The sequence below is a fragment of the Pelmatolapia mariae genome, linkage group LG22 (genome assembly GCF_036321145.2).
Source record: "Pelmatolapia mariae isolate MD_Pm_ZW linkage group LG22, Pm_UMD_F_2, whole genome shotgun sequence".
Lineage (NCBI taxonomy): Eukaryota > Metazoa > Chordata > Actinopteri > Cichliformes > Cichlidae > Pelmatolapia > Pelmatolapia mariae.
In genome coordinates, this window is record NC_086245.2 from 21,383,949 (window position 1) to 21,409,674 (window position 25,726).

Genomic DNA, 25,726 nt, shown 5'->3' on the forward strand with positions numbered 1-25,726 from the left:
TTAGGATCATAATGCTTACAGAACAATAACATTGTTAAAATTGTTTGCAGCCAACAAGAAAAGAAAAATCAAGAAATAAAATTGTGTCTAAGAATCTCTGTTGATCACTGATGACTTCAGATGTTATTAGAAAAACTTCATTAGACTTTACTGCTGAGAGAACTTCTCATAATGGTGATGCTGTTTCCTTGAGAGCTGATTGGTCAGTGGGCGGTGATATAGCTGATATAATATATCTGCCTCATCTCCTTTATCTGTTTAACTTTTTTCCAGTGCCATTTTTGCATGAAAATCAATGGGAGTTCCTGTGATAGGCTATTATAAATAAGTGGTGTCAGTGCATAAGATTGTGCGCACATTCATGTCCTAATGTCTGTTTGTGCACGACACGTGTGTTTTAGTGTTTTTGCATTTGTTATAAGGTGTTTGTTTGTAAACATGCATGTCCTCTCTTGCCCTCCCCCTCCCCCTGTTGGTGACATCAGGACACTGCAGTGGGACACAGACCCCTCTGTGCTGCAGCTGCAGGCTGATTCTGAGCTCGGGTACAGCTTTCTCCTCTCCTCTTGTTCACTATTAAAACATTTTATAAAAATCACCTGCAAAACATCCTATTTGGCACCACATGTCATACTGAAAAACCTCTCGACTTTAAGTAATAAAATATTTAATGGTTTAATGTAATTTGTTACTTGAAACTTTGGCGTTTGAAATGAAAAATGATGCCCTGTTTGATCGACAGCTTGGATTTATTCACAGTAGATCAGGAGCTAATGAGAACGTCTTCTCTGCCATCCAGGCGCAGGATGCAGAGACTGGGGGCCTCTAAGATCACACAAGTAGACTTCCTACCTAAAGAGGTCGTCTCTTACAGCAAGGAGACTCAGACACCCACCTGCACCCTGTCTGAAGGTGAATATTTATGTGTGTTTGTGTGTGTATGTGTTCACAAGTGAGCATTTTTAGAGCCTTTTTGGATGCTATACAGTGATTGCTGTTTTTATGTTTGAATGTGACAATGATTTAGTTACCTAGGTCTAAGCCTGCAAAGGATGGAGCTTATAGATCTTACAAAGGGAGAAGACAGATCATGCTTTGGACTTTTCGTTATATGTGGAAACAGGCTGATGTAATTCACCCAAGATTACTTGATAGATGAGGGGCAATTTCAGTTTGTATATTATATGGCATACAAATGCATATCTGTGAAAGCATGGCACCGTTTAAATAATACGTGCTTCTTAGGTATATTCATTAAAGTTTAATATTCCTGATCAGGAAAGCTGCAAGTCCAGTGTGCTTTAGCTTGGAGGAAATTGGTGAAAAAGTGTGTTTTTGTGGATCTGTGTTTTAATGGGTGTGAGTTCCACATGTAAAGAACGTGAAGGTATGTGTGCATACCTGTGAAAATGTATAAATGTAAGTGGGAGCTGGCGTGCTGAGTTGCAGCTACTAAACAGATCCATGTGGTTAAAATTTAGCTTTTTTAATGCAGTGTGGATTTTGTGGAACATCGATGGGTGCAAGCGAACGGCTTATAGATTTGAGTTCATTCTAATGGAGAAGGAATTGAATTGAGATTAGGGTTGAGGACAGTTTGAGTTTTTGCATAATTTCACTTAGGTTTTGTGTTTGAAAAATGAAGATTTCCCATTAGGACATTACAAATGCACACAAATACTTGTGTAGCCACAACTTTAGAGGATAGTACAACGTCTTACTATAATATCCTGGAGATAAGTTTAACTGTAACCACTACATGTCGTCATCTTAAAATGTAGGGATTTATATGAGGACTCGCTTTCTCATAAGGAAAACAGATTCAAGTCCCCCACAATGTGAGTAATACCTGGTCCACACACACACACACACACACACACACACACACACACACACACACACACACACACACACACACACACACACACACACAGACAGCCTGGCACACATGCACACAACCCCTATCATCTCCTCTATCTTCCTTCTTCTTGTTGCCAAGACAGCTGGCAGCCATGTGACTGTGAAGGGGTTGTACTTCCTGCTTCCTGTCATTATAATAGATGGTCTGGTGTGGATTCCACTGCCCCCACCCTCCATCAGCAACAACCATGCACATACACACGTCTGTACCGATCAGCATCCAAATGGCCTGCTTCAACCCCCCCACCCCTACTCCACCCACCCACCCCCATTTCCTTGACAGACCCAGGAATAGATCATTTATTCAACAAGTGCACACATATGTGTGCTGGGAGACATCTACTGACACACACATACACGTGCCTACAAGTATACTTAATGGAATTTATCGTGGTCATGTTTGCTCGCACATACAAGGTCTCGACAAACAAACGTGCAACTGCTGTAAAATGTGCAAGACAGATATGGTAGTTAAAGAGATAAGGACTCGGCAATTAAGCAGGCAAACAAATAAACATGCAGCAGTTACTATATGCAGGTCAAGTAGTCTGTGTACACATAAACAAATAGTCGCAGTGTGACTGGTTAGCGCCCGCAGCAGTACTATATGTCGGTCCATTTAGGTTTGTTTGTTTTCAGCTTCCAAGAGCATGCTCAGGAGGTCTCTTTGTGTGTTTGTGTGTGCACGCATATGAACATCTGGGAACCAGAGCAGAGCTGTGTTGGTCTGCGGGGAGGTGACCTTGGCCTCAGGAGACCCTTCCTTTGCAGACTGCCACAAAGCTTGTGTGTCTATAGAAAGGGGGGAAAGAGGGTAGATGGTAACACCTGCCTGCATTTCTGCCTGTGTGTTTATTCAGGCTTGTTCCTTTCTGTTGATTACCTAACCCAGCTTGCAGCATACGTTTCGTTTTAGGTCGCATCTACGGATAGTTAAGCTGCGATTTAAAATTTCAGTAAAAATGTTACATGGTTTATTTTCAATAAAAGTCTGTTGAACCTAAAAGTGTGACATTTAGAAGTTCTTGCACCCTCAAGAAGTAAATATAAAAAAAGGCATCACTGATCCTCAAAGAAGTTGTGTGTCCAGTACATAGTAATGTGTGTTTGTGTTAAATCTGCTTCAAGGAATTAGAGCAATGATCTCAGCTTGTAGCCCCTGGTGTTCTCGTGCAGCTGCACTAGCAAATATTCACTATTTCTACTGTCCAAAGGCCTGTTTTTATTGAGTGGATCAGGATTGATATTGCTTGGGTCTTCCTGTGGTAACAGGCTGCTCACGGTATTAATATTTCCTTAGTAATCGTTGAGTTACTCACATTCTTAGTTTTAAGTTCTTCTGAAATTAAATAGTTTCTTCTCTGTTCTTGAAGTCTGATGTGACTATGGTGGCATCCCCATAGATCCCGAGTCTTTTAGCAGTAATTCTAACTAATGAAACATGTCTTGTCAGAACCATCTGATTGAATCAGTGTGAGGATTAGTATTAAACTTATCAATTTGATAATTCCTTTTCTTTTGTGAATTTACTATTTGATTCATAAAAGCAAGAGGTGTCTTCACATTAAAACTATAACACTGATCTTTTTTGTTTTTATGTTTTTTGCCCGAGTGTGTTATTGTAATTGCTTTAAATAATTGACAGATGAGTCAGGAAGTTTCTCATGGCGTCTTTTCCTCGAACTCCTGACCCCTCGTGCTCTCTTATCTGTCCTTATGCCCAGAGTGGCTGGCTATGCGCGTTTGTGTGGGTGTGACGTGAGCGCGTGTTGAAGCCCGAGTGCAGTTTCATGAAATTGGATTTGATCTGACGTTGCGTGCAGCTTGTACACAGGAGTTTGTGTTAAAGTGCCCATGTAGTTTGTGTGTGTGACTCTCATTTAAACCAGTTAATTTTAAGGCTTTTCATTTCCGCGACCAATTTGCGTCTACGTAATTGTAATGCGTCGCTCCCTGTGAATGTTATTTTCCCATTGGCTGCTCACTGATGTGGTCTGTACCGAGTGCCCATTGTGCCAGGCAATCGGATTAGCCCCAGTCACGATTGGTTCCAGCTATTTGCTGCTTTTCTAATGCGTATGAATGGACACGCTTGTTGTGACGGATAGATGCTTTGTTTAAGGTCATAGCAGAGAACTAAACCAAGGTCTACTGTGGTGTGTGTGATAGTAGACTGACCTACTAAGGTCAAACAAAGTACTCGGTTCAGTTATGTCTGTGTTGTAAGACCAATAATTTTTTATATATTTAACAAGAACTGTAAAACAAAGCAAAAGAAAAGAACTGCGGTAAAAGAAAATGAACACTAAACTGCTGTTCTTATTTACACATGCATAACATATCCATGTATAAATAAAAAATGTCATTTTTTTAGATAAGGGACAAGCATGGCAAACCAAATCTTCACACTCAGATACATTTTGTATTTATAAATTCAAACGATATAACAAACCAAACACTGCATAGTTTACAAAATCTTTTAGATCAAAAATTCCAAATTGGTCTCTGACCTTTTCACATGTTTTTTTCCTTTCTCCTTAAGTGCACATATAATTCTTTCTAGTGGAAGGTTACAACATTTGGTCCATGAGTTTTTTCCCCCAAACTGAGGTTTATTATCGATTGTATTTTTTTATTACTAGTACATGCCCATGTTACAGTATTGTCCGGTCCGTTTGTGCTGTTAGAAAACTGATATATTTAATTACATTGATTAAAAGAAATTGGAGTGAATGAAAAATATTGATGTTGCTTACATAAAAAAAGAGACAAATATGGTTGTGATTGTATGTTTCCATGCAGCAAAATGCATTTCCATCTTTGTATGATTAATGATCCACTTCAGCTGCCCATTGTCTAAAACAAGAATGCACTGTGATCAACCAGACAGTGCGCACTCCCATTAAATGTACTGAATTTCTTTTTAATATATGCCAATAAAAGAGGATTTTTTAAATTTACCTTTCATCATGTTACAAATTTACACGCATGTGTTTACCTATTCATGTCCCTTTTTAATTGCTTGGTTGGAAATTGAGAAAAGCCCACTCGTCTGTAGTTGCTTGTAGTTTCCAAACGTAATTAACTTTCTCTGGTCTCTAGTCCCCACTTTCTTCCATTAGGGACGCTTCAGATGTACCTGTGTGCCAAGTTTGGTTATTCCTGATTGTGTAGGAGGAGTTTGTGGGCAAGTTAAAAGAGTTTGTGAAGTGGCTGCAGCACAGATTGTAATATATAAGCTCAGAGAGGATGTTAATGGGTGCAAGGCCTAAAGTAAGACATTAACTGGAAGTTAAGAAAAAATACCCATAATTCTTCACCTTCTTTGAGATACAGCACTTCCAATCTCCTCAAGTCTAACAAAAAAAAGGAAAGAGAAGCGAAAAGGTGAGATTTCACATAGGTGTAGTAAACTCTGGACACCCTTTCTGTCTCCCTCTTTTGCTTTTCCCCTTCATCCCCTCTCCGGACCAGCCAGCACCGCTCTGTAATGAACAAAGCAAATGCCAGTACTTTGACAGCCACACTTAAGTCCGCTGAACCCAATCTGGGGATAGCTATCACTACGTGTATGTGCTTACTTGAGATCTTGGCAAGATAAGGAAAGGTCAAAGCGATTGAAGGCATTTTGCGCATGCGGATGTGCACGTATACAAGCGCGCAGGTTTGCATGAGAGTAGTGTGAGCCTTACACCCAGTTTGTAGTAAATTGGCTTTGCTCAGTGGAGCCTTAAAAGGCCCATAATAGGTCGCAGTGGAAAAGCAGAGCGAAAGAGAGAGAGAGAGTGAAAAAAGGTGAAGAGAAATTCGTGGCCACTAGCAAATAAGCAGGAATAGAAGAGAGACAGAAATGGAGGCGAAGCGGTAGGGGCCGTCGAGGGACGATGAAGCACTTCTGACATTAAAGCAGTAATTGTTTGCAGTGAACCAGAAGCAGGCCCTCAGAAATACAACTCTTTGAGTATTTGTGTATAATTTGATATTGCAACTTTGGAAAACCCCCTTCTCAGGGTTACAAGTTCATGGGGTCAAGAGTGTACATCATCTTAATGTTTACACGCCCGTATGAAAAAAAACTAGGGGTACACAAATCTCTCTCTCTCTCCCGCCTCTGTAATATTTTCTGGCCCATTAGCTCTCAGGCTCTGTACAGCTTGAGTGTATAACTGGTCAGAAATTCACTCCTCAGGTCCATTTGGTGGGCCGGTAATGGCTTTTAATTGCAAGAGAAACCTCATGTCCAGACACTAATCTGAAAATACTGAGTGTGTGTGTGCCTGTGTGTTCTGTTTTGTTTTTTTTGTTTTTTCCACACAAGCGTTCAGACTCATAAATGTAAACACAGCATACACTGGAATAAACAAACAAAAAACAGACAGCCACAAAATGAACACATACGAACGCCACGCATGCACACATGTCACTTGAGCTCCACATAATCCCGTAATAGAGCAGTTAAGAAACCAAACTCCAAATTTATTAAATGATCCTGACCACTGGCAGCACACTGGTCCAATTAGACTGTTTACTTTGGTGTGTTTTTTTCCACAAACTCCTAAATGTATTAAATATGGTTCAACAGGTCCTGAACTTTAGATATTTATCAACAGTTTTACAACAGATGTCTTTTGGGATTTTATCCAGTCCAATCCTGGATTTTAAATCGGCCGAATTACTGGAATCCAGATCTGACACTCATTACTATAAGAGTTGAAAAGTTTATTGCGCTAGTTTATTGAAGTTCTTGCATTACACACATGACAGAGGCACACTAGTATGGGACTGGTTTTATTTATTTATGTATTTATTCAGTGTGGGTCCAGAGTTGGTATGTGTTACTGCTGAACTTTGATAATAGTAATAGTAGAACTGAGAATAATGCCTTAATATTGTCTTTGTTACCAAGCGTGTGTCTACAAGTTAAAAAATATCAGAAACATGAGATTTCTTTTCTAGTCATGTTTATTTTTTCTTTAATCAGATATTTACTGATTAAATATTGTTTTCATTTTTTTTGATCAGGCAAAAACCAGGGCCTTTTATTAAAGCCATACTTCACATTTGAGAAGAAGAAATGGCATTGAAGACAGTTTTTACTAAAAAAAAGTCAAAGAATACCCAGCCACGTGCTCTGTGTGGAGTATTTTCTTCTATATCTTTTATTTCTTTAAAAAATGTTTACATAGATAATGCACAGACTGGAGAATATGTATGTTACTGGTCATAGCATTACGATCGCTCACCGGTGACGTAACTAATGTGCATTAATTTACAAAAGTACTGAGATAAGCTAGCTGTTACATTCAGCATGTTCAATGAAAGGAAAACAGGCAGGTGTGAAGACAAAAGTAAAACAGGCTTAAGTTGATATTACCAGAAAATTACAGCCAGATGCCTTAAACTGTGCATACACACAAGGGTAGAAATGTGGATCTGCATTCTTTTCAGCAGATTTTTAAAGCAGATGGCTCCTCTTTTATAAATTTCAGTCATAGTGAAGTTGCATGCACGTGACCAATCCTTATGTCCTGTCCTGTTTTTTGCCATGAATGGCTTTAGATACACCATTAAATATTCATCTGCATACACAAATGCTCTTGTATCACGTGGTCCTGGAAGCACGACTAGATCAAAAACTACTGGATGAAAAAGGTAACGAACTCTGTTGTTGGCACTGGCATTAGCCTCCAGCATGCCAGAGCAGCTATCCATAGGCAGTGTACATATCTCATAAATCAGTTTAAGAAGCCTCATAAAACGTAACACACGTTGATTTATGTGTGTGTGTGTGTGTGTGTGTGTGTGCGTGAACAGAAAAAGAAAATTATAATGTTAAGAAATGCAAGCTCTGTGAAACTGCCTCTTTATGATGATAAATTCTTCCCCTGCCTTATATTTCATCCCCACTTCTCTACTTTGAGCCTGATTGGCTCTAAAAAAAACTCCACACAAGTATCTGTGAGGTACACACTTTCCTACTGCACTTTATGCCTTTTGAAAAACCAATTTACGTGTAAGGGAGCTTCTGTAGTGACCATGCTGTGACTGAAGGAGGATCATGGGGCATTTGCTGCAGCATATGCAGTCTGTCCCTCTGCACTCCAACTGCCAACTTAAAAAAACGAAATGGTCTGCTGCTAAAATCTTATTGCCAGGTACATCTCAGCATGTTAGCATGTATGTGTGGACACAGATGTGGACATTACAGTGATATCTGTAGATAATTTGAAGAAAAAATAAAAGGCATAACTTCTTCTGTAAAAAAAAAAAAAAAAAAAAAAAAAAAAATGAAGGTAAAGTTAAAATATTAACAGTCTACAAAAAGAATTGTACCAGAGCATAGGAAACAACAATAACACAGTGATTTACAAAATAATCACGTGCATTATTGACGCGATATTGTTAATATATTTTTTTTAAATATCAGTAACTACACGGTTAACATGCCAATCAAAAGTGGATGTAAAGTTTTGGTTCATCAGTGTGTATGTCAGCTGTGGGAGAAAATGAAGCATGTTGCAGTTTTGAGAGTGTAGTGGATGGCGGTTTTATCCAGGAGGTTAAAATCAACAATAGAATCACTGCTTGTAAAATCTAAGTTTATGTCATAAAATTAACAGCATTATTTTCTTATTGGCACATTTTAAATAATAGTGCTTTTGCTTTGTCCAGTTTCTATTACCGATCGTTAGCAGGGAAAGTATTGCTGCATTAGCCAGAGGCTCACACCAGATACTCACAATTCATGTACTTGAAGTTTCCTCTGCCAGTTTATCCTGCGCCCTTCATTAGGATTTCATACAGTCCAGTGATTCAAATAAAAACAGTGAATATAACACACTCCCAGTCTATATGAAACTGACATGACTGATGGGTTTGTGGGCCGTCTTCAAGGTCCTGGAGAGAGGAATGTGATTGCACGAGTGTGTATTTTGCATGCCTAGGCACTTGTGTGTTTTCTGTATGTATGTGCGTATGAATGTGTGTGTACCCAGCCACATATGGAAGTATTTGTCTCATACATTGTTGTTCCAGCCACGCGGCTACAACAGGCTGAACAGAGCAGAGGGTGTGTGTGTTTTTTGTGAAGGCACAATTTGTGTAGCGATCAACCACAGTGAGCGCACCCGGAGGACCCTGGACAAAATGTACTTTGAATTAGTTTTGCTCAAAAGTACATCGAAGACGTGCCTTTTTGCGATTGTTGACTTCTGGACTTTTAAAAGAGTGACTGCCTTCAGGTAGCAGTTTCTCGTGATGCTGTTTAAACCAAGTGTGTCTCACATAGACACACACACAGAAGATCAGATCGGGGTTATGCTATTATGATCTCTCCCAGTGTTTTCCCTGCAGACACACTTAATCGCCCAACGCTTCTCACTTTCTGTCTTTATAAAACAAGTCTGAGTTTGGCTTTCATCGTCATCGCCCTCCAAAGGGCACAGCCTTCACTCCTGTTTCACTCGCAAAATTGATGCGGGGTCCCAGGCGGTTTCTGTCAAAATGGTCGTGGCAGTCAAAACTGAGAAAAAAGTCTTGATATTAGAGAAAAATAATGTCTTTCGGTGTGTGTAAGGTATTCCAAGTGAGTCACAGATGATTGCAATTTTCCCCTATGACCACCGTATAATAAGGTACATGAACCCCTTCTTCATCTCCCTCCCTCTGGCTTTCTCCCTCTCTTAGGTAAAATGGCCATCATCCAAAATAATATCTGCCATCTGATGAGTGCTCGAGATGAGTAGGAATGTTTAGTTTCACGTTTCCCCTTTTTCTCTTTTCAACTTTTTTTTTTTTGGCATTCATCTGCATTGTGTTGAACATGACTTTTTGACATGCACGCCCTACCCTCCCTCCTCTTCTTGAGGTTTTCTTTTTTTTGTACACATGTAAAACAAAAGTGGGTCTTTAACATGTGCTTGGGTGGTCCTCTCTCAGAGGTTTTCATTTGATAGAGTAGCAGTTCACTGCCACAGCTATCTTCCAGAAAGCTGCTCTCAGTAATTGTTTAGAAAGAATTTTTTGTCAACGTTTTCCGTTGCAAGTCTGAGCCTTTTGACTGCTTTATACTTCAGGTCAAAGCTTTAGGTCCCTTTAAAATTGTTCCTCAGAATATTGTGGTTGAAATTCAGCAAGCTTTAAAATCCATTTCTGCCGTAGTTGCTACTGATTGAGCCCTTTTAATTTTTTCAGATCATACAGCTTGACAGCTGATTGAAGTGAAATTCATAACCCCTGCTGCTTTTGTTTGGCTGCAGTTTGTCATGCAATTCTGTGTTTCTCCAGCAGGGAGCACTCTTGGCACATAGACTTCTGCTCCATCAGTCTCACCAACCAAATGTGACAGCCCCCCCCCCCTCTTTTTTTTTTTTAAAGAAATAGGTATCAAATGATATTGAATGATTAATAATTAATCACAAATATGTGTAGGATATGTGTTGCTAAATTAACGAGCTATTTCACATTAGACTGCGTGACGTTGTGGTCTTTGCTACAAATCAAGTTTGCTTATGTGAGGCGTTGCTGAGGTGTAGTGAAAACTTTTGTCTTTTTAGCAGAAGGGAGTCAATCTTTAGTGAGCTACTAAGAAAATGGTTATCCCATGTTTTTTTCCTCCATTATATCAAATCAAACACTACTTTATATGTGTGTGTTTGTGGCACATGCAAAAACATAGATGCAGACAGCACTTTCTCTGAGTGACACAAATACCAGCTCAGATGACGCGTCGAAAAGCAAGTCGATGCCACAGCAGCAATTTTTATTTTTATTTTTTTATGTAAGACATTTTCTTTCTGTTGGTCTCGCTCTCCTTGACTGGGTTTTTGACAGTTTGGAAAGTTTGAAGTCATGGGTTTTAATCAGAGCCTTGCGGTGGGGCTCAGAGCATGGCATGGCGTGGCATGATGGCTCATTTTAAAGATGTGGGTCTGGGTCGCGGCCAGACTTGGGTGGCATTGCTAGAAAGAATGGGGGAGGGCGAGTGGGACAGGGAGAGAGAGAGAAAGAGATGGAGGGAGAATCTACCAGCCCACAGCACACAGCGAAGTTAGCCACAGACCTCCAAAAGGCCTGTATGGGCTGCATTAATGAAAGCGGATTATGTGTGGGCATGCATGTGTTCATACGGTGTAGACTTGGGTGTACGCAGGCTTAGACACACACACACACACACATATACACAATGTTTGATCAGTGTGGGGAAGTGTGGTGAAGAGATGAATTAATCTAAATCATGCTGCGGGTTTTAGCTTTAGCAGTTTTACATCAGGCCCTGCTGCTAATGTGTGGGTATGTGGGGAATATTTACTTACTCACCCCTACTGTGCCAATCATGACTTGATGAACTATGATGAATTTCAAACATTACTTTATATTAAAATAAATTAATACCCCCCACCTAAAAAATGAAAAAAATAATCAAATTGCCAGAGTTTGGAGGACTTTTATGCAGTTTCACTAAAATCCAAGTATTCTACAAATAATTACTACTTGCAACTGTAGAGATTGTGTTCATGCCATGCGTTTTTTTGGTTTTTTTGTTTTGGACAGTGTGTCACGTCTGTCTCGATCACTGAGATTTCTGCGCAGGTTGGACTTGCCCTCTCACCTCTGAGAAAAAGATCTATTCGACTTTACTGCATGGCTGGCTCTAAACCATCAATTTTCTTTCCAACCTGACTAACAGAGGTCCCTAAAATGTTAGCGGTGATTCTCTGCGCTCAGAAAGAGAGTTTTATGTCCAGCTGAGTATTAACAACAACAACATAAAAGAAAACAACTTTGTGATCTTCTTTAGGTTGCGCAGACAGTTCACAGAGACACTCAGTGTGACAAGTCCATCTGTAAAAAAGCATTTAAAGTATTGTAGGATGGTGTGTGTGTGGTCTTTTATACTCTTTAAATGAATTTTGACCTTTTATTTATTTGAAAGCTGTGTGATTATTGCTGACTTGTAAAATCAATGTGGTTCAATTATTGTTTTTCTTCTTTTCTTTTAATGGGCGTGGGCTGTTCTTAAATATCAAGGATTGCATTACTGGAGGCAGGACTCATAAAAGTTAAAGAATTCCCCCCGGTGTCTCAGGTTGATATCCAAAGAGGTGATGTGGTTGCAGTTTGAATGTGTGTGACAATAAGAAGGTTGGAGTTTGACTTGTTCTGAGTGAAGTTAGTGGATAGGAGTGTGTGTGTGTGTGTGTGTGTGTGCGTGTGTGTGCGTGTGCGTGTGTGTGCGTGTGTGCGTGTGTGTGTGTGTGTGTGTGTGTGTGTGTGTCGTGCCAGGGCCACATTAGAGGAGCCTTTTAAGTCTTGTTGACCTCCTCCTACTCCTCTGCATAGTGCTTGTGTTGTGGTCTGCTCCACAGCCAATCCACCAGAACGTCTGTGAACTCTATATGTGTATGTGTGCGTGTGTGTGTATCCATATGAATAATGTGTATATGATGTTGTAGGGTTATTCCCAGCGCGTGAGATGCCCCCCTCCTCAAAATCTCGCCGGATTTCTCTTTTGTGTCCTCCTCCCTGCTTCCGCCGCCTCTCCCCTCTCATATCAGTATCTCTCCTTCTTTGTGATTAACACAATGAAGAACTCTAAAAAAATTATGAGCTCTGTCAACTTTGATGGTGTGTGACTCAGCCGAGTAGTCACCTCCATACTGACGTGACAAGTGTGCAGCTCTGCCCCAATAATGGCAGCTGATGACAAACTTAGGGTCTAGTCACAGCTCTTTGATAACTATGCCAATCACACCAAGCATGTGCGAACACATTTCAGCAAACTAGCACTTAAAGTTTTGGGTTCTGAATAAAAGTTTGGCTAACGCTTTGATCCTTCACCAAAGAGCGCGTGCTAAAGCATCACGGCCGTGACGCCACACCGTTCGCGCTTTATGTAGCAGCTGAAGGGGAGCGGAAGACGGCGTACATCATGTTTTATATGCTGTCAGTATCTTTCTCTCCACATGCTCAATAGTCGCTGCCTACTGTGAAGTAATACACAATGGTTAAGCTAATGAAACTCTCAGCAGTAGCTCAGCCTTCATTAAGACTATGTTTTCTTTATTCCACAAACAAATCAGCACATTACTCTCACCTGAACTATTTCACTCGTCTGCTGGTCCATAAAAGCAATAATGATGCGTGTGCCGGCTAACAAGAGCCTCATGCACTGAAAACAAGATAAAGTGTTTATTAGTCCCGGTACAGTAGCTACTTACCATACATTTGGTAGCTAGCTCCAGGTTTGTCTATATAAGTCTATGTGCAGGAAAAGGTGAAAATAAGCACATCATGTTAGGGTGTAAACATACAGATGTTTTGCTGCGTGGATACAGAAAATGTGAAATAAGCAAAAGGGAAAAAATGTTTTATTGTATGTGATATTTTCTGTGCTTTCCCTTGTGTAAATGATCTACAATATTAATATAGAAGGATTTTGTTCTATGACACAGAATCCATCTATAGAGTGCCAATGTAATCCATATATGGTTCAAAACTGAACAGTGGAAACTGTTAACTATCGCTGGTGCTTAATTTAACAAATTATTTCTCTATAAAAGCATCAGATACTGGTTACATTATCTGTAATGGGAATATTTTCAGTTGTCTTGATTGTAGCATATGTACGTACACTCCAAAAAGTATTTATGGACAAAATGCTGTCTTTAAATAATTTGATTACATGTAAATCTTCCATGTAAGTACAATGCAAAATGTGAAATTTAATAAAATTTAACAATTAATTATTTGAATAAATAAACCTCTGATTTTATGTAATTCAGATGCATTTTATTCAGAATTATTGCTTCTTCTTTATGTATGTGCCCTGGCTCCTCCTTAACTGGTGGGTCAAGCTCAACAAAGTTTTTACAAACATCTTCTTACATACAGCGATTATTAACTTCTAAATATTTAAAAAAAAAAAAAAACATTGGTGATGACTCCCAATCCTTTTGAGTTTCCTGTTCATCATCCGCCTGAGAATGTACGTTATGGTCACCAAAATTTGTATCCGCGATGAAATTTTGTTCAACTTACCACTAAATACTAAATTAATCAAAGTCAGAATAATTTCTGTTGATTAAAATCCAAGTAACAAGTTGTTGATTGTATAAAAGTCATCTTTTTAAGAAAGCATCACATTTAGTCAAACATTTGTGTGTACGGCCCCGAAGCAGACGCTGTTCTTTGAGTGTCGAGAATAGCGAGTAGCAGCAATTCTAAACGAGCTCTTTGCACATGCTCAGTGTAGTTTTTGTGGTTTGTTGTGCAGACAGAACTCGTGGACTTTGTGAGGGTGAAAATAGGAAAGAAATTCTCTCTTAACTTTTTTGTTTGTGTTATCTTAAAAGTATAGCTGAAGTCCCAGCACACTGATTTTTGTCCTTATAAAATCAAAAGAGTGAGTTGTTCCTGACTTGTACTACGAGTGTTAGCTGCCCTAATCAGATTCTCACTACACATATGCTTCATATTTACTGGGAAATAGTGTTTACACATTTTCTGTCCTGACACTAATTCTGATAGCGTATCTGCTAATGCTATCAAAGCACTCCTTTTCCCCCCGTTTAAAAATCTGTCTGATACATCTTCAGATAAATTAACGGAATATGTTTTATATCCAGTAACAGATTTTTTATTGCTGTTAAAACTGAATGATGACAGCAATAGTTGCTTGAGGGGTTAATATTAGCTGTTTTGGCATTTTATAGGTGACACCCAATCTTTCCAACTCGCTAAGCTGAAGCATATTTCTGTGTTTCTTGCAGTCACATTTTATACATCTGCTCTTGTGGGTAGAGTGCATACCTCTGCCAGTGTGTGTGTGTCTGTGTTAACAAACACTTTTACACATTTGTGCGTGCGCGTGTACGTTGTTTCTATGTCCGCACCGTGAAGCTGAGAGCCTGCATACCTGCTGGGCTGCTCTGAATTGACTGGGCCTGGTCAGCATGTGAAAGCAGCCAGTGGAAGATTGAGGCAACCAGATGCGGAGGCCCCAGGCTACAGAGGATATCATTACCCCGGGTGTGTAGCCGGCCAAAACGGGAGCCCCCAAGCAGAGTTTCATCAAGGTGGACCCCCGTCTGCAGTGAGGGGGAGGATACCGGTTAACCGTCGTCCTGCAGCGAGGAGCGGTATTAAGCGGCAGGTGGAAAGAGAAAGCATCCCGTGACTGGAATGAGGTGGAAACAAGAAAGTGTGCAAGATACTTGCAGGGTAGCATGCAGACACACTCACACTGTGAGAGATTGTCTCTTTTCATTTCCCTTCCCTGCTTACTTTGCTGCGCCGCAGGAAAACCGAGCAGTGCCTCTCTGCTTGTACTCGTGAACGTTTTTACATAAAGTTTTAGATTACCATTTACCACAGTATAGGTTTTGTTTTAGCCTGGGCGCACGCAGAAACACATCTCTGAAAATTTCCATTTAAAGGAAATAGTAGGGATATTTTTGGTGCGTACTGTTACAGAACAACTTGATGCATGGCCGTTGGCAAAGACATCAGCAGTATCTTCGGACGGGAATTGGACCGTCTCCCCTCAGTGAGGTAACCCATAGACCATGAATCACGCTGCCTTGCTCCACAGTCTTGTGGTCCCGGGGGTTGACAGTTTGACCGCTCCTCGATGTGGTTTCTTTCTGCTTTCCTCACGCTCCTCCCATCCCCATCACCACACATTCCAACCACCGGACCGGTCACATAAGGTCAAGAAAATAGAGTAGAATAGAAGTTGTGTGTAATATACCGTCCTGTTTTCTTTTTTCTTTTTTTTAAAACTTCTTTTACATCCTGTAGCTTTTCTTATTAATGACTTCAGTTTGGAGGAAACAATGACAGCCCAAAAAAAACAGCACTTGGGAGAAATCAAGCTTCACAAACTGAGTCATGGAGGAAGAGACAAAAGGACCTGGGGAAAAAAAGGGTATCCCTGTTTGTAGCGTGTCTGTTTTGGCAGCTCAGACATGGAGCTAGTCTGGCAGTCTGCCTGTCTGGTTCTTTCTGGTCTCTCTTCCATACTGGTGGGTCACTGGTGTTTGGATCAGTACAGCTGGCTGTTAACCACCAACTTGGCTGGAGCCTCACCACTATGTATTTGATATAGCGTAGTCATTTATTATATAAACACAGTATGAAAATTAAAGTCATATATCAAAAACGTTTACTTGGAAGTGAAAAGAAAAGAAAACACAAGGACTGGTAGGGAAGGATCTTCTGGGAATACAGTGAATAGAATAAGGCAGGACATTATTGTAATAGCATCAGTATAATCAGTGGAGTGGTCCACCAGTCGCAATTGTATTCGTAGCAGCGAGTTCATCAAAAGCTTAGGCGAGCCCCAGTGATAAATGGACAGTTCATCTGGTGCAAGAGCAGCCCTCGAGCGAGTGGTTTTAACAGTGCCCCAGGCCATACTCTAGCTGAGTTAAACACACCCTGACATGTGTATGCGTGTGTGTTTCTGTGTGTGAGAGAGAGAGAGATGACATGTCTGAGAGTGTGATGTAGTCACTTCCTCCCACTGGACTGAGCAACTGTTGTCAGTTTGACCCTGCCAGTTAACCCCTCACCACCCCTGGCACTGTGGGCGAGGGCCCGGGTGTGTGTGTATTTGAGAGAGAGTGAAAGGCAGATTGTATGTGTGTGTAGCGTGTGTGTTAGCAGACCACAGGTGTCTGGTGGTCGTGTCAGGGTGTTAAGAGGTCTTCAGAGAGGCCCCCCGACTCTCAGCATCTGTTTCAGAGGGAGGGAGCAGCAGAAAAGAGGAGGAGAGGTTGGTGAGGGTTAGCAACACATAGCCCGAGGGGTGGTGGGGCAGTAGCTGACAAGCAGGTGCCTATGTTGACAGTAACCCTTCATACTTGAACCTCAAATACACACACACACACACACACACTCTCTTCAAGTCAAGTGTAATTGCAGAGACTGATTGGAGGGAATGCAGAGGGAATCCCCTTTTACACAGACACACATGCACACACATACATCACAGGATCTCTTTGCATGGGGTCAAAGGTGAGGGAAAGAGGGGAGAGCACACAAAACTCTCACATTTCCTGCCGAGTCTGTGTGCGTTTGTGATTTTGGTGCACAGTAACCAAGCTGCCCACACAGATGTGCATGCAGGACAGTAGAGATGGACACGAACTTCTGGCCGTTAATTACTACGCAACTGTAAGGGAAGTTGCGTGGCATTGGAATTCGTGTGTTTTCTAAAAAACAAAGTGCGTGTGTTTGTAAATGAAACCCATTTGGTCTGAATGTTAGTCAGTCAGGTGTACCGGTGCATGTCTGGGAATGATTATTTTGGTAAGGAGGAGGGGGGAGGCAGCACGCAGCGGGAGGTCGAAGAAAATTGGAACAGCTGTTGATTAACATGAGTGCTCTCTCTCTCTCTCTCTCTCTTCTTTTTTTTTTAACTCTCCCTCAGTAGAGGAAGAAGAAGAAGATGAAGAGTTGATGGAAACGAAGCCGGGGCCAGAGTCGGAGCAACAGGATGAGGACGACAACAGGGAAACCAAAGAAGGTAAAACGAGTTTAGCAAAAACAAAAACCCAACCCATTCATTTAATGCAACCCCAAAATAAACTTCCCGTTCTTTTTCTCTTGTGTGTGACACCCTTCTCAGGTCAGTGGGTGGATCAGATAGGAGGGTGGGGGCAGGTTTCAGCATATCAGGACCATGGCATCTTGGGGTCAGCACTGATTAAAAACCTGTCACTTGACCCCGTTCGTCTTCAAAGTGAAGAGGAATGGAGAAGTGTGTGTACGTGTATGCATGTGCCCGTGTGTGTGGAAGTCCTAGAAAAAAGACCTGGTTCAAACACAAGCCATGATGGACATATTCATATTCTGAATATGCGTGACTGTAGCAAGTGTGAGTCAAACACACACAGATAGGCAGATGCACGCACCCACTCGTAAACACACAGTCATCCGTCTCCTCTCCATCCTGGCCTATTACAAGGTCTGGCCTTTGATCTCTGCCACTCGATTCACTGGGTCTTTTCTGACAACTCGTAAGAAATACAAAGAGATGGAGAGGGATCAAAGTCAAGAGGCAGGGTAAAGGTCGGTGTGTGTGTTTGTGTGTGTGTTAGTGTGAGTAAAATCGCGTGTGTGCTTGGGGACAGTGACTTCAAAAACTGGACGCCGTGCTGTGCAGCCATTACGTTCAAAGGGAGGCGGGTCGCTCACAGGGCTTTGTTATTCTGTTGTTTATGAAGTTCTTGCTCTACGTTTTTTTTTGTTTTTTACTAGGAATGATGCATTAGGAACTGTTTGTAGTTTATTACGTCCTGCATGCAATTCTGGTTTTGATAGAGATGAAGAGAATGCTAATCTTGTCTAATGTCATAGCCACATGTTGATTCTTTTGCAAGTAGTAGTAGAAACAGAGTACTGTGTCTGTGTGTTGGATATAGTTGGATATACTAGCTGTTAATTCATTTAGTGCGTAAGAGGGGGGAATAATTAAAGGAAAAATGGTTAAGGTGTGGGGTCACTACATGCTGCCACAACAGCTTCAGTGCACCTTGACATTGATTCTACAAGTCTTCCATTGGTTTGACAGGTGGGACTGGCCATAGCATAGACCTATAAATCAAGGGTTCAAACATAAGGCATGGGGGCCAGAATCAGCCCTCAGTGGACAGCTTTGGAACATGTGAAGAAAGCTGTAAATTTATGGACTTTTACCTGTATTTTAATATGTTTCACAGCTCTGTCTTTACTGAAAAAGACCATCTACATGGTTTTTCATGCTACACTAAAGTGATTATAGGCAGTAAAAAAAACATCAAATGACAGTGAAAAAACAGCAACAAAAACTTTCTGTTTTATAATTACAGTTTTTTTTACAGTGTATTAAGACATCCTAAGGATCAAATGTGTAATTAAACTTCTTTAGAATCACAGAAAGGGGAGTTTCACTGGTTCGACCCACTTAATAAAAATGGGCTGATCTGCCCTATGATGTAAAATGAGTTTGACATCTCTGCTATAGATCATTTTAGCTCACTCAGTGACGACTTCATCCTGAAAGAGACCATTCAGAGGAACTTTGTATTGATGTGCAGTAACCCTTTCCAGAACCACTGGATGCTCTCTCTGTAGAGGTCAAGCAATCAGCCCTGTACCCCTGTCTTGGTGTACAACCATTATCCTTTCACTGTCTTTAGTCATTAACTCACTGGAGACTATTTCTCTTGTCATCTTTTTCTCATTTGCATAAGAAACAGCAGATTAACAGCCTGTCTCCATGGGCAGTTTTTCTTTTTTTTTTGCACTGGAAGCATCGATGACCGTAGTTTCAGAGTGCTTTCTTCACAACTTGTTTCTGCTAGGTTAAAAAAAAGTATTTTCATTCAAAGTTCGGTCATAACTGATTTGGATTTGATCGCAACTGATTGGATCAACCCAATAGAGCACTTTGCTCTCAGGCTGCAGGCTTACTTCTGGTTCCTAGGATATTTAAAAGTAGAATGAGAGGGTTGGACATTTTAACATTTTGTTTTTTTGATGCTTGCCTCAAGTGAGATGTTTCAAGTAAAAGTCCAGCTTTTGTCACTTCCACAATAGCTTGATTGGGCAGCTCCAAAGGTTGCCCCTTACTGGCCTATTATTTGCAGTGTTGGCATTATAACTCCAATTCCTTCTTGATTTTGCTTGGTTGGGTGAGACAAGCAGTATCGTGTAGCACAGCAATGTTCCAAAAGCTGATTGATGTTCAACTGGGAGCACTGTGGGCACAGTGGGGGGGGAAGGGGGGGGGGGAAGCTGTGCTCTGAGGATTGTTTTTTTGCGGTGAAGACTTTGAGCACTGTCAGTATTCAACTTCATAGGATTTGAGTAGGAAATCAGTCCTACAAGTGCCCAAAATGCTGTCTGTGAAACATATCCTAAAATGTGTCCCCCCCTCTCCTAACATTTTAGGAACGCAACAAAATTGCTTTGTCAGTATTTTTTTATCATCTTTACCAGGTTCTACCCTCTACTGTCAGGGGAAATCCTGAGAAAACACAATTTGGGCTTAAGGAAAGTGTTTCAAACCTTGCCGTTATTTTCTATTTCTTCACATGTGTAGACAACAACATTGTGTGCGAAGTGTGGCCTACAAGTCTCACATGTCTCTGTGTGTTTATATGTTTATGTTGATACTTCTTCCAACAGGCTCATTTCCAGTGCTGCGGGAGCTGACCGAGGAGGAGAGGCAACAAATCCTGCACTCCTCTGAGTTTCAGAGTTTTTTCGACTGCAGCATCCGAGTGATGGAGCGAGCTCTGGCTGAAGACAGCGACATCTTCTTCGATTACAGTGGCCGAGACCTTGACGACAAAGAGGGGTGAGCAGGAAGGAGGCAAATGGGAGCATGAGGTTGGACAGAGCATTGTGTCAGGATTTATTTACAATTCAGTTTTTATTTCCATTTTACTAAACCTCCCAGCTTTTGTTCATGCCTTTAAACAAGCCTGGTGCATGCCCACTGAGTCACTGCAGTTTCAGTGATATTGTGGCTTTTGTTCTTCCAAATATTTGTCTTCATAGTGATGTCACACTCTCAGAGGGTTTAAAAAAAGCTCCTAATAACTGACAAAAATCACAGCTTAAAGAGCCATCCGAAGGGTTGCCTCTAAATGGAGGTGTTGGTCGAAGTTGTAAGAGTCATAAGTGCAAAGCTGTTTTAGTATACTGCTCTGCTATTATAGAAGAATGCTGCTTTTACTGACTCACTTCAACTTTGACCACTGCAGCCACAGAGAAACATGAAGCCTGTGGTCAAATAGAGATTAAGTCTAAAACAGGCCATGGCTCAGTGCTCAACATCAGCCCTCCTTTTTTATTCTTTTCTCAAGGACGTGCTTTGAAAGTGTAACAACCTACATTTCACTACCTTTTTTCATTACATACAGCCTCACATTGTACTGCAGACAATACAGATATCATCCACATACTGGTGGGCATAATGCGTGGTAATTTACGCTCCAGGTTTGTCCAGGTGATGAGTCAGCTTTAAGTTTAAAAATGACTCTTTTACATTAATTGTTGCTATGAAGTTTTGTTTTTTTCCCCCTTGATGTTATAAATCGAGCTCACACTTTACCCTAAAGCAATGTACTTTTGTCTCTACCTAAAACCTGAAACTCACTTGCCACTTAGTGCATGTCAAGCCAAGATGACTAAACGGGAAGCTGCAGCCATCAAGGTCCGTAGGAAGTTAAACTGACAGGTTTCCTTAAATGAGCCTGTAAAATTATTAACAGCTGTCTGCAGGTAGCTTTTTCTACAGATTGCTCAGGTTATCTCAGCCAGTCTGCAGACATCCCACTGTGGAAGCTCCCAGTCTGGATTTAACTCCAGACATTAGTGTGATGTCTCCCACTATCATGATGTGTTTTTTCATTTATTTGTTTTTCATTCATTCAAAGTTCAGTGTATCCGTTTTAATAAGATATGTTTTTAAATTCTGTAACTGGTTCATGGTTTGTTAAATTAATCATTAACTGTCCAAACTGAACAAAGAAATCTTAATTATGATTTTTGTTAGAATTTTGTAGCCGTGCCACTCCAATAAGAGACTTCTTACAACTGGAGAGCTGCCCTTGTAGAGTTGATATTAGATATATGGACAAAAGTATTGAGCCCCATCTCTTAATCACTGAATTCAGGTGTTTTTAGTGTCAGTGTCACACGTGTATAAAATCAAGCACCTAACCATACAGACTCTTATTTGTTGGTTGTTCTAAAGAGCTCACTTTTTATGTAATAGGATGCCAACTCATCAGCTTGGCGACCCCGTTCCAAACTTCCAGATTAACATTAACATCAGCACAGAAATTGGGTACCGGGAGCTTCATGGCATGGGTTTGAATGGCCGAACAACCCCTGTAGGTGAAACGTAGATATATAGGATCTAGTTTGGCTAAAATTATTGTGCCACTCATAACCAGTCCAACACATCTTCATTTATGTTGGTTTCTTTTTCTCTTTAAAACTTTTGTAAACGTTATAAAATGAATGTTTGCCTTGGTTCTAATGCAACTTACACTTTTAGTAAAACAGTACTCATGGTACAGTTCAAAAGGGCATTTAATCAATTAATAGTCTCAGCTTTAAAATAGTGGCTGTGCCAGCAGAAAATAAGTTGCTCCCCTTTCACCCTAGTTACTATGGTGTGTACGTTTTGGTAAAGCCCAGACTAGGAGTTACTTTGCCAGTGATCACAAATGACTTCATCAGAATGAAGTCAGTTTTTTAGTTGGCAGGTACTTATTAACTCTGGCAAGGATTTTGCTATTGGAACCAAGCTGAGTTGAAGCAACCTTTGACCTTTCTCTCCACTGTCCTCTTCCAGAGACTTGGGCAGTGGCTCCAGTCTGTCCTTCAGTAGGCTCTTCTATGACGAGCACTGGTCAAAACATCGTGTGATCACCTGCCTCGACTGGTCCCCTCAGGTTAGGCCTGAAACTTTTCCAAACAGTAAATGATTTGCCAAGAATGAACCATGTCTCTGTTGGTATTTTTTTTTCATATCCTTCTCTGGATGTTTCCCGTCTTGTAAGCCTTTCCTTTCTCTCTCAGTATCCCGAGTTGCTGGTTGCCTCCTATAACAATAATGAGGATGCTCCACACGAACCAGACGGTGTTGCTCTGGTGTGGAACATCAAGTTTAAGAAGGCCACCCCAGAGTACATCTTTCACTGTCAGGTACGTCAGACATACACTTGCCAAGCCTCACATCTATTTCCAGAACTATTGGATGCCAGTCCTGATGTCAGACGTCTGCAGGGAAGGTTAAGTTTTGCCACTTCTGTCTTAAATTTCTGGATGGTTATTTCCAAGTATTCTAACCCAGAAAACTCATGTTAAACAAAAGAGGTCCTCTTATGTCTTTCTTTTGAGTTTCTTTGTTTTGAGTTTTTTAAATATATTTATCAATTCAACTTTATGTCCATCGAGTAATCTACAGCTTTTACTTCTTTACGCAATAATGGTTGGAATGTTGTGAGATTAAACTAAATATATATTTACTCTACCACTAGAGGTTATTGTAAGCGTCAGAAAGTGGGATTTTCCAGGATGTACTCTCTGGCTTTTAATTGACAAATCATTAGCAAAGGGGTTTGACAGTCAGACCTCGTTACATTTGTTTAAAAAAAACCCAAGATGGTGGTGGTGAGAACACTCATTTCACGGCTTCGATATGGGACTTAATGAACCGCTTGACGGTGGCACGTCCAGCTTTTGTTCTGGCCATGAGTCAGGCAAAGCATGAATGTGGGTTGCAAAGTGGCTTGCAGATGTGCAGCAGTCCTAGGAAGGATAAAGCAGTTTAGTGTACTCTGTGTGAAATTTGGCAGTTGTATGGATTTCAGCTGATGAGGGCTGAAAATGACATCAGCTGACCTGCTGTCATTGCAGTTGTACTTGACTTCATGTATTGCCTGAACTGAGACTGTGCTCTGTTTTTGTTGGAAATGAAACTATTTTATGCTTGTGATGTTAATTGCAAATACAAATAATACATGTTAGGAGGGAGAATTGGAGATGGAAGGAGGTGGGGAGGTGGAACGATTGACTGTGGGGACCTTCACAGCTCCCACAGGGCCACATAGAGATGTGTCAGTAGTAAAATGATGTGGCCTACCACTTCCTAATCCAGCACTGAGTGTGTTAGCCCACCCAGGCTGTGCTCTATTTTGAGGTGAAATCTTCCTTACGCACATTACAGTAAAAGCAGACATACATCTGTAATAGTATAAATGCTATAAGCGGTCACTTTTCTGTTTAAAGTGATGTCAGACATGAACGCGCACACTCTCACATTCAAGGTTTATTAAAAACTTAAAGCAAAAGAAACAAACAGAGCAACATAGTCCTTCATACCACACACTGTGTGCAAATATTTCAACATGAAGTCTAGTTCAGTAATGGATTTTTGAAGCACTCCATTCTTTTACTGCACCATAATTTATTCTGCTGCTCAAATTCATGCGGTTGTACGGACAGATTGCAGCTATGCATCTCGTAGCTCTGAGATTCTGTAGATTTTTCCATGTGGCTCTCGGACGTTGTCTGACTTTATTAACAGCATGCGGTTTCTGAGCATGCTGATCTGCAAGTTGTCGGCACTGAGCGGTAGACTTTGGGAACAAGGATATTTGTGTAAGCAGTAAATAAAATGCTCTGTGTATTAAAAGGAGCAATAAAACTGTAAAAGTTAAAGTGAGTACAGTGACGGGAACACACTGAATAGCACTGAAAAACTGGGAAATTTCACTTTGCATCAGAAACAGACAAACAACTTCTACAAACAGTATTGACTTGTCCACACGGAGCGATTTGTTTTATCTGAGCCTTTACTGGAAAGCTGTGCATTACACAACATGATGCTGATGGAGAAAAGAAAACAACTGAGAGCAAATAAAAACATTAAAGTGCCCCCACCCACCAAATTTCACCACCACACCTCGTGTCTTACATGACATGTTCAAGGAAGGATGAACAGTGGCAGATTAAGTGGCGATAAAGTAAGAAAGAAACCATTTAACGTCAGCGTTTACTTCTCGCGTCACTGTTGGATCTGGATAAAACAAAGGGGGAGAAAGTAGAAGAAAAGTCAGGGGACTGCTTGCTTTTCTCACTCGCTTTCTCTCTGCGGTGTCTTTTGCAAACAGAGTCGCTACTCTAGTTAGCTACGTGTCAGATGGCTTTTAATATGTGAGCATGCTCTGCTCTTTAACCCACCAAAACCACAGGGCCCAGTGCCTCTTCCCCTTTCTTTCTCCGCTTTCTCGTTTTCTGGTCACCTTTCACCTCCCATCTTTAGCTAGAGTAACAGAGAGGCCAGCCTGCATCTGTAGCCTGTAACACTCTTGCAGTGCACACATGCTGTAGGTTGGGTTGGTGAAAACTGCTGCTGTTGGCAGTCAGTGTTTGGCAACACTTAGCCGGTTTTTGTTTTTGCAGACTTGCCCACAGAAGCTGCTGTCGTTTGATGAATGGATAGGTAGATGAATACTGTATATGTGTATGCCCGTGTTTGTATGTTTGCTGTACGCATGTGTAACGACCATGGTGTTTATGTGTGCGTGTGTGTGTGTGTAGGATACAAAAGAATGACAGGGCAGGCTGGTATTTGAGTATTTGGGTTTGTGGTTGAGGCTGGATCCAGCAGGGGCTTTATTGTAAAAAGTAGTGGGTTATAGGAGGCTTCATATTTCAGATGGGGTTTCAGTGAGGTCAAGCTCATTGGCCACTTTATTAGGTACACCTGTGAACTCTAAGTAGCTCCAGTACAGCAGCTCCGCCCTTAAGTGAACTATTAAAACAGCTTCTGTTTGTTTTTTGTTGTTGTTTGAGGTCAGATTAAACTTTAGTACTGAAATTGCTTTAGTTCATGTACAGTGTGTCAACGTAAACACTTCTATAAACATTTTAAATGTAGTGGAATTTATTCTACCACCACACTCTGCTATGAATGTAAACATAAAGTTGAAATATATCTTTTCAGCATCCATGGTCTTTTTCAACAAACACCAAAAGTGAAGCTTTGTAAAAGTGGAACTTGTGGTAATACAGAGATAGCAATACATTTCATGGGTTATCTATTAAAGCGGCTAATCATTGTTTTTTCATTTTAAAGGAATATAAAGTTATAAAGTGTCAAAATACAATATTTCATGCTTTTCTTTTGGGCGGAATCTCAGTTCTTTTCAGTGCCGTTTTATTAGCATCAGGACAAATTAACACTACAGACTGGTGGCAGATTTAAGTAGAAATATGCATAGTATCAGCTATGTGT

General features: G+C 40.8%; 1 protein-coding gene across 16 annotated transcripts in view; it reads left to right on the forward strand.

Annotated features, from left to right (window-relative positions):
- Positions 1 to 25,726, forward strand: part of LOC135933133 (cytoplasmic dynein 1 intermediate chain 1) — a 61,017-nt gene that overhangs the window by 7,380 nt on the left and 27,911 nt on the right. For 11 of the 16 annotated variants that reach the window (XM_065471068.1, XM_065471069.1, XM_065471070.1 and 8 more), the window contains 6 exons: positions 486 to 545; positions 800 to 912; positions 17,354 to 17,449; positions 20,095 to 20,266; positions 22,277 to 22,376; positions 22,504 to 22,629. In XM_065471068.1, coding sequence (XP_065327140.1) covers positions 486 to 545; positions 800 to 912; positions 17,354 to 17,449; positions 20,095 to 20,266; positions 22,277 to 22,376; positions 22,504 to 22,629 — 667 coding nt within the window. The remainder of the gene's footprint in view (positions 1 to 485; positions 546 to 799; positions 913 to 17,353; positions 17,450 to 20,094; positions 20,267 to 22,276; positions 22,377 to 22,503; positions 22,630 to 25,726) is intronic. The other 5 variants (XM_065471072.1, XM_065471078.1, XM_065471083.1 and 2 more) reach the window with 2 other exon arrangements.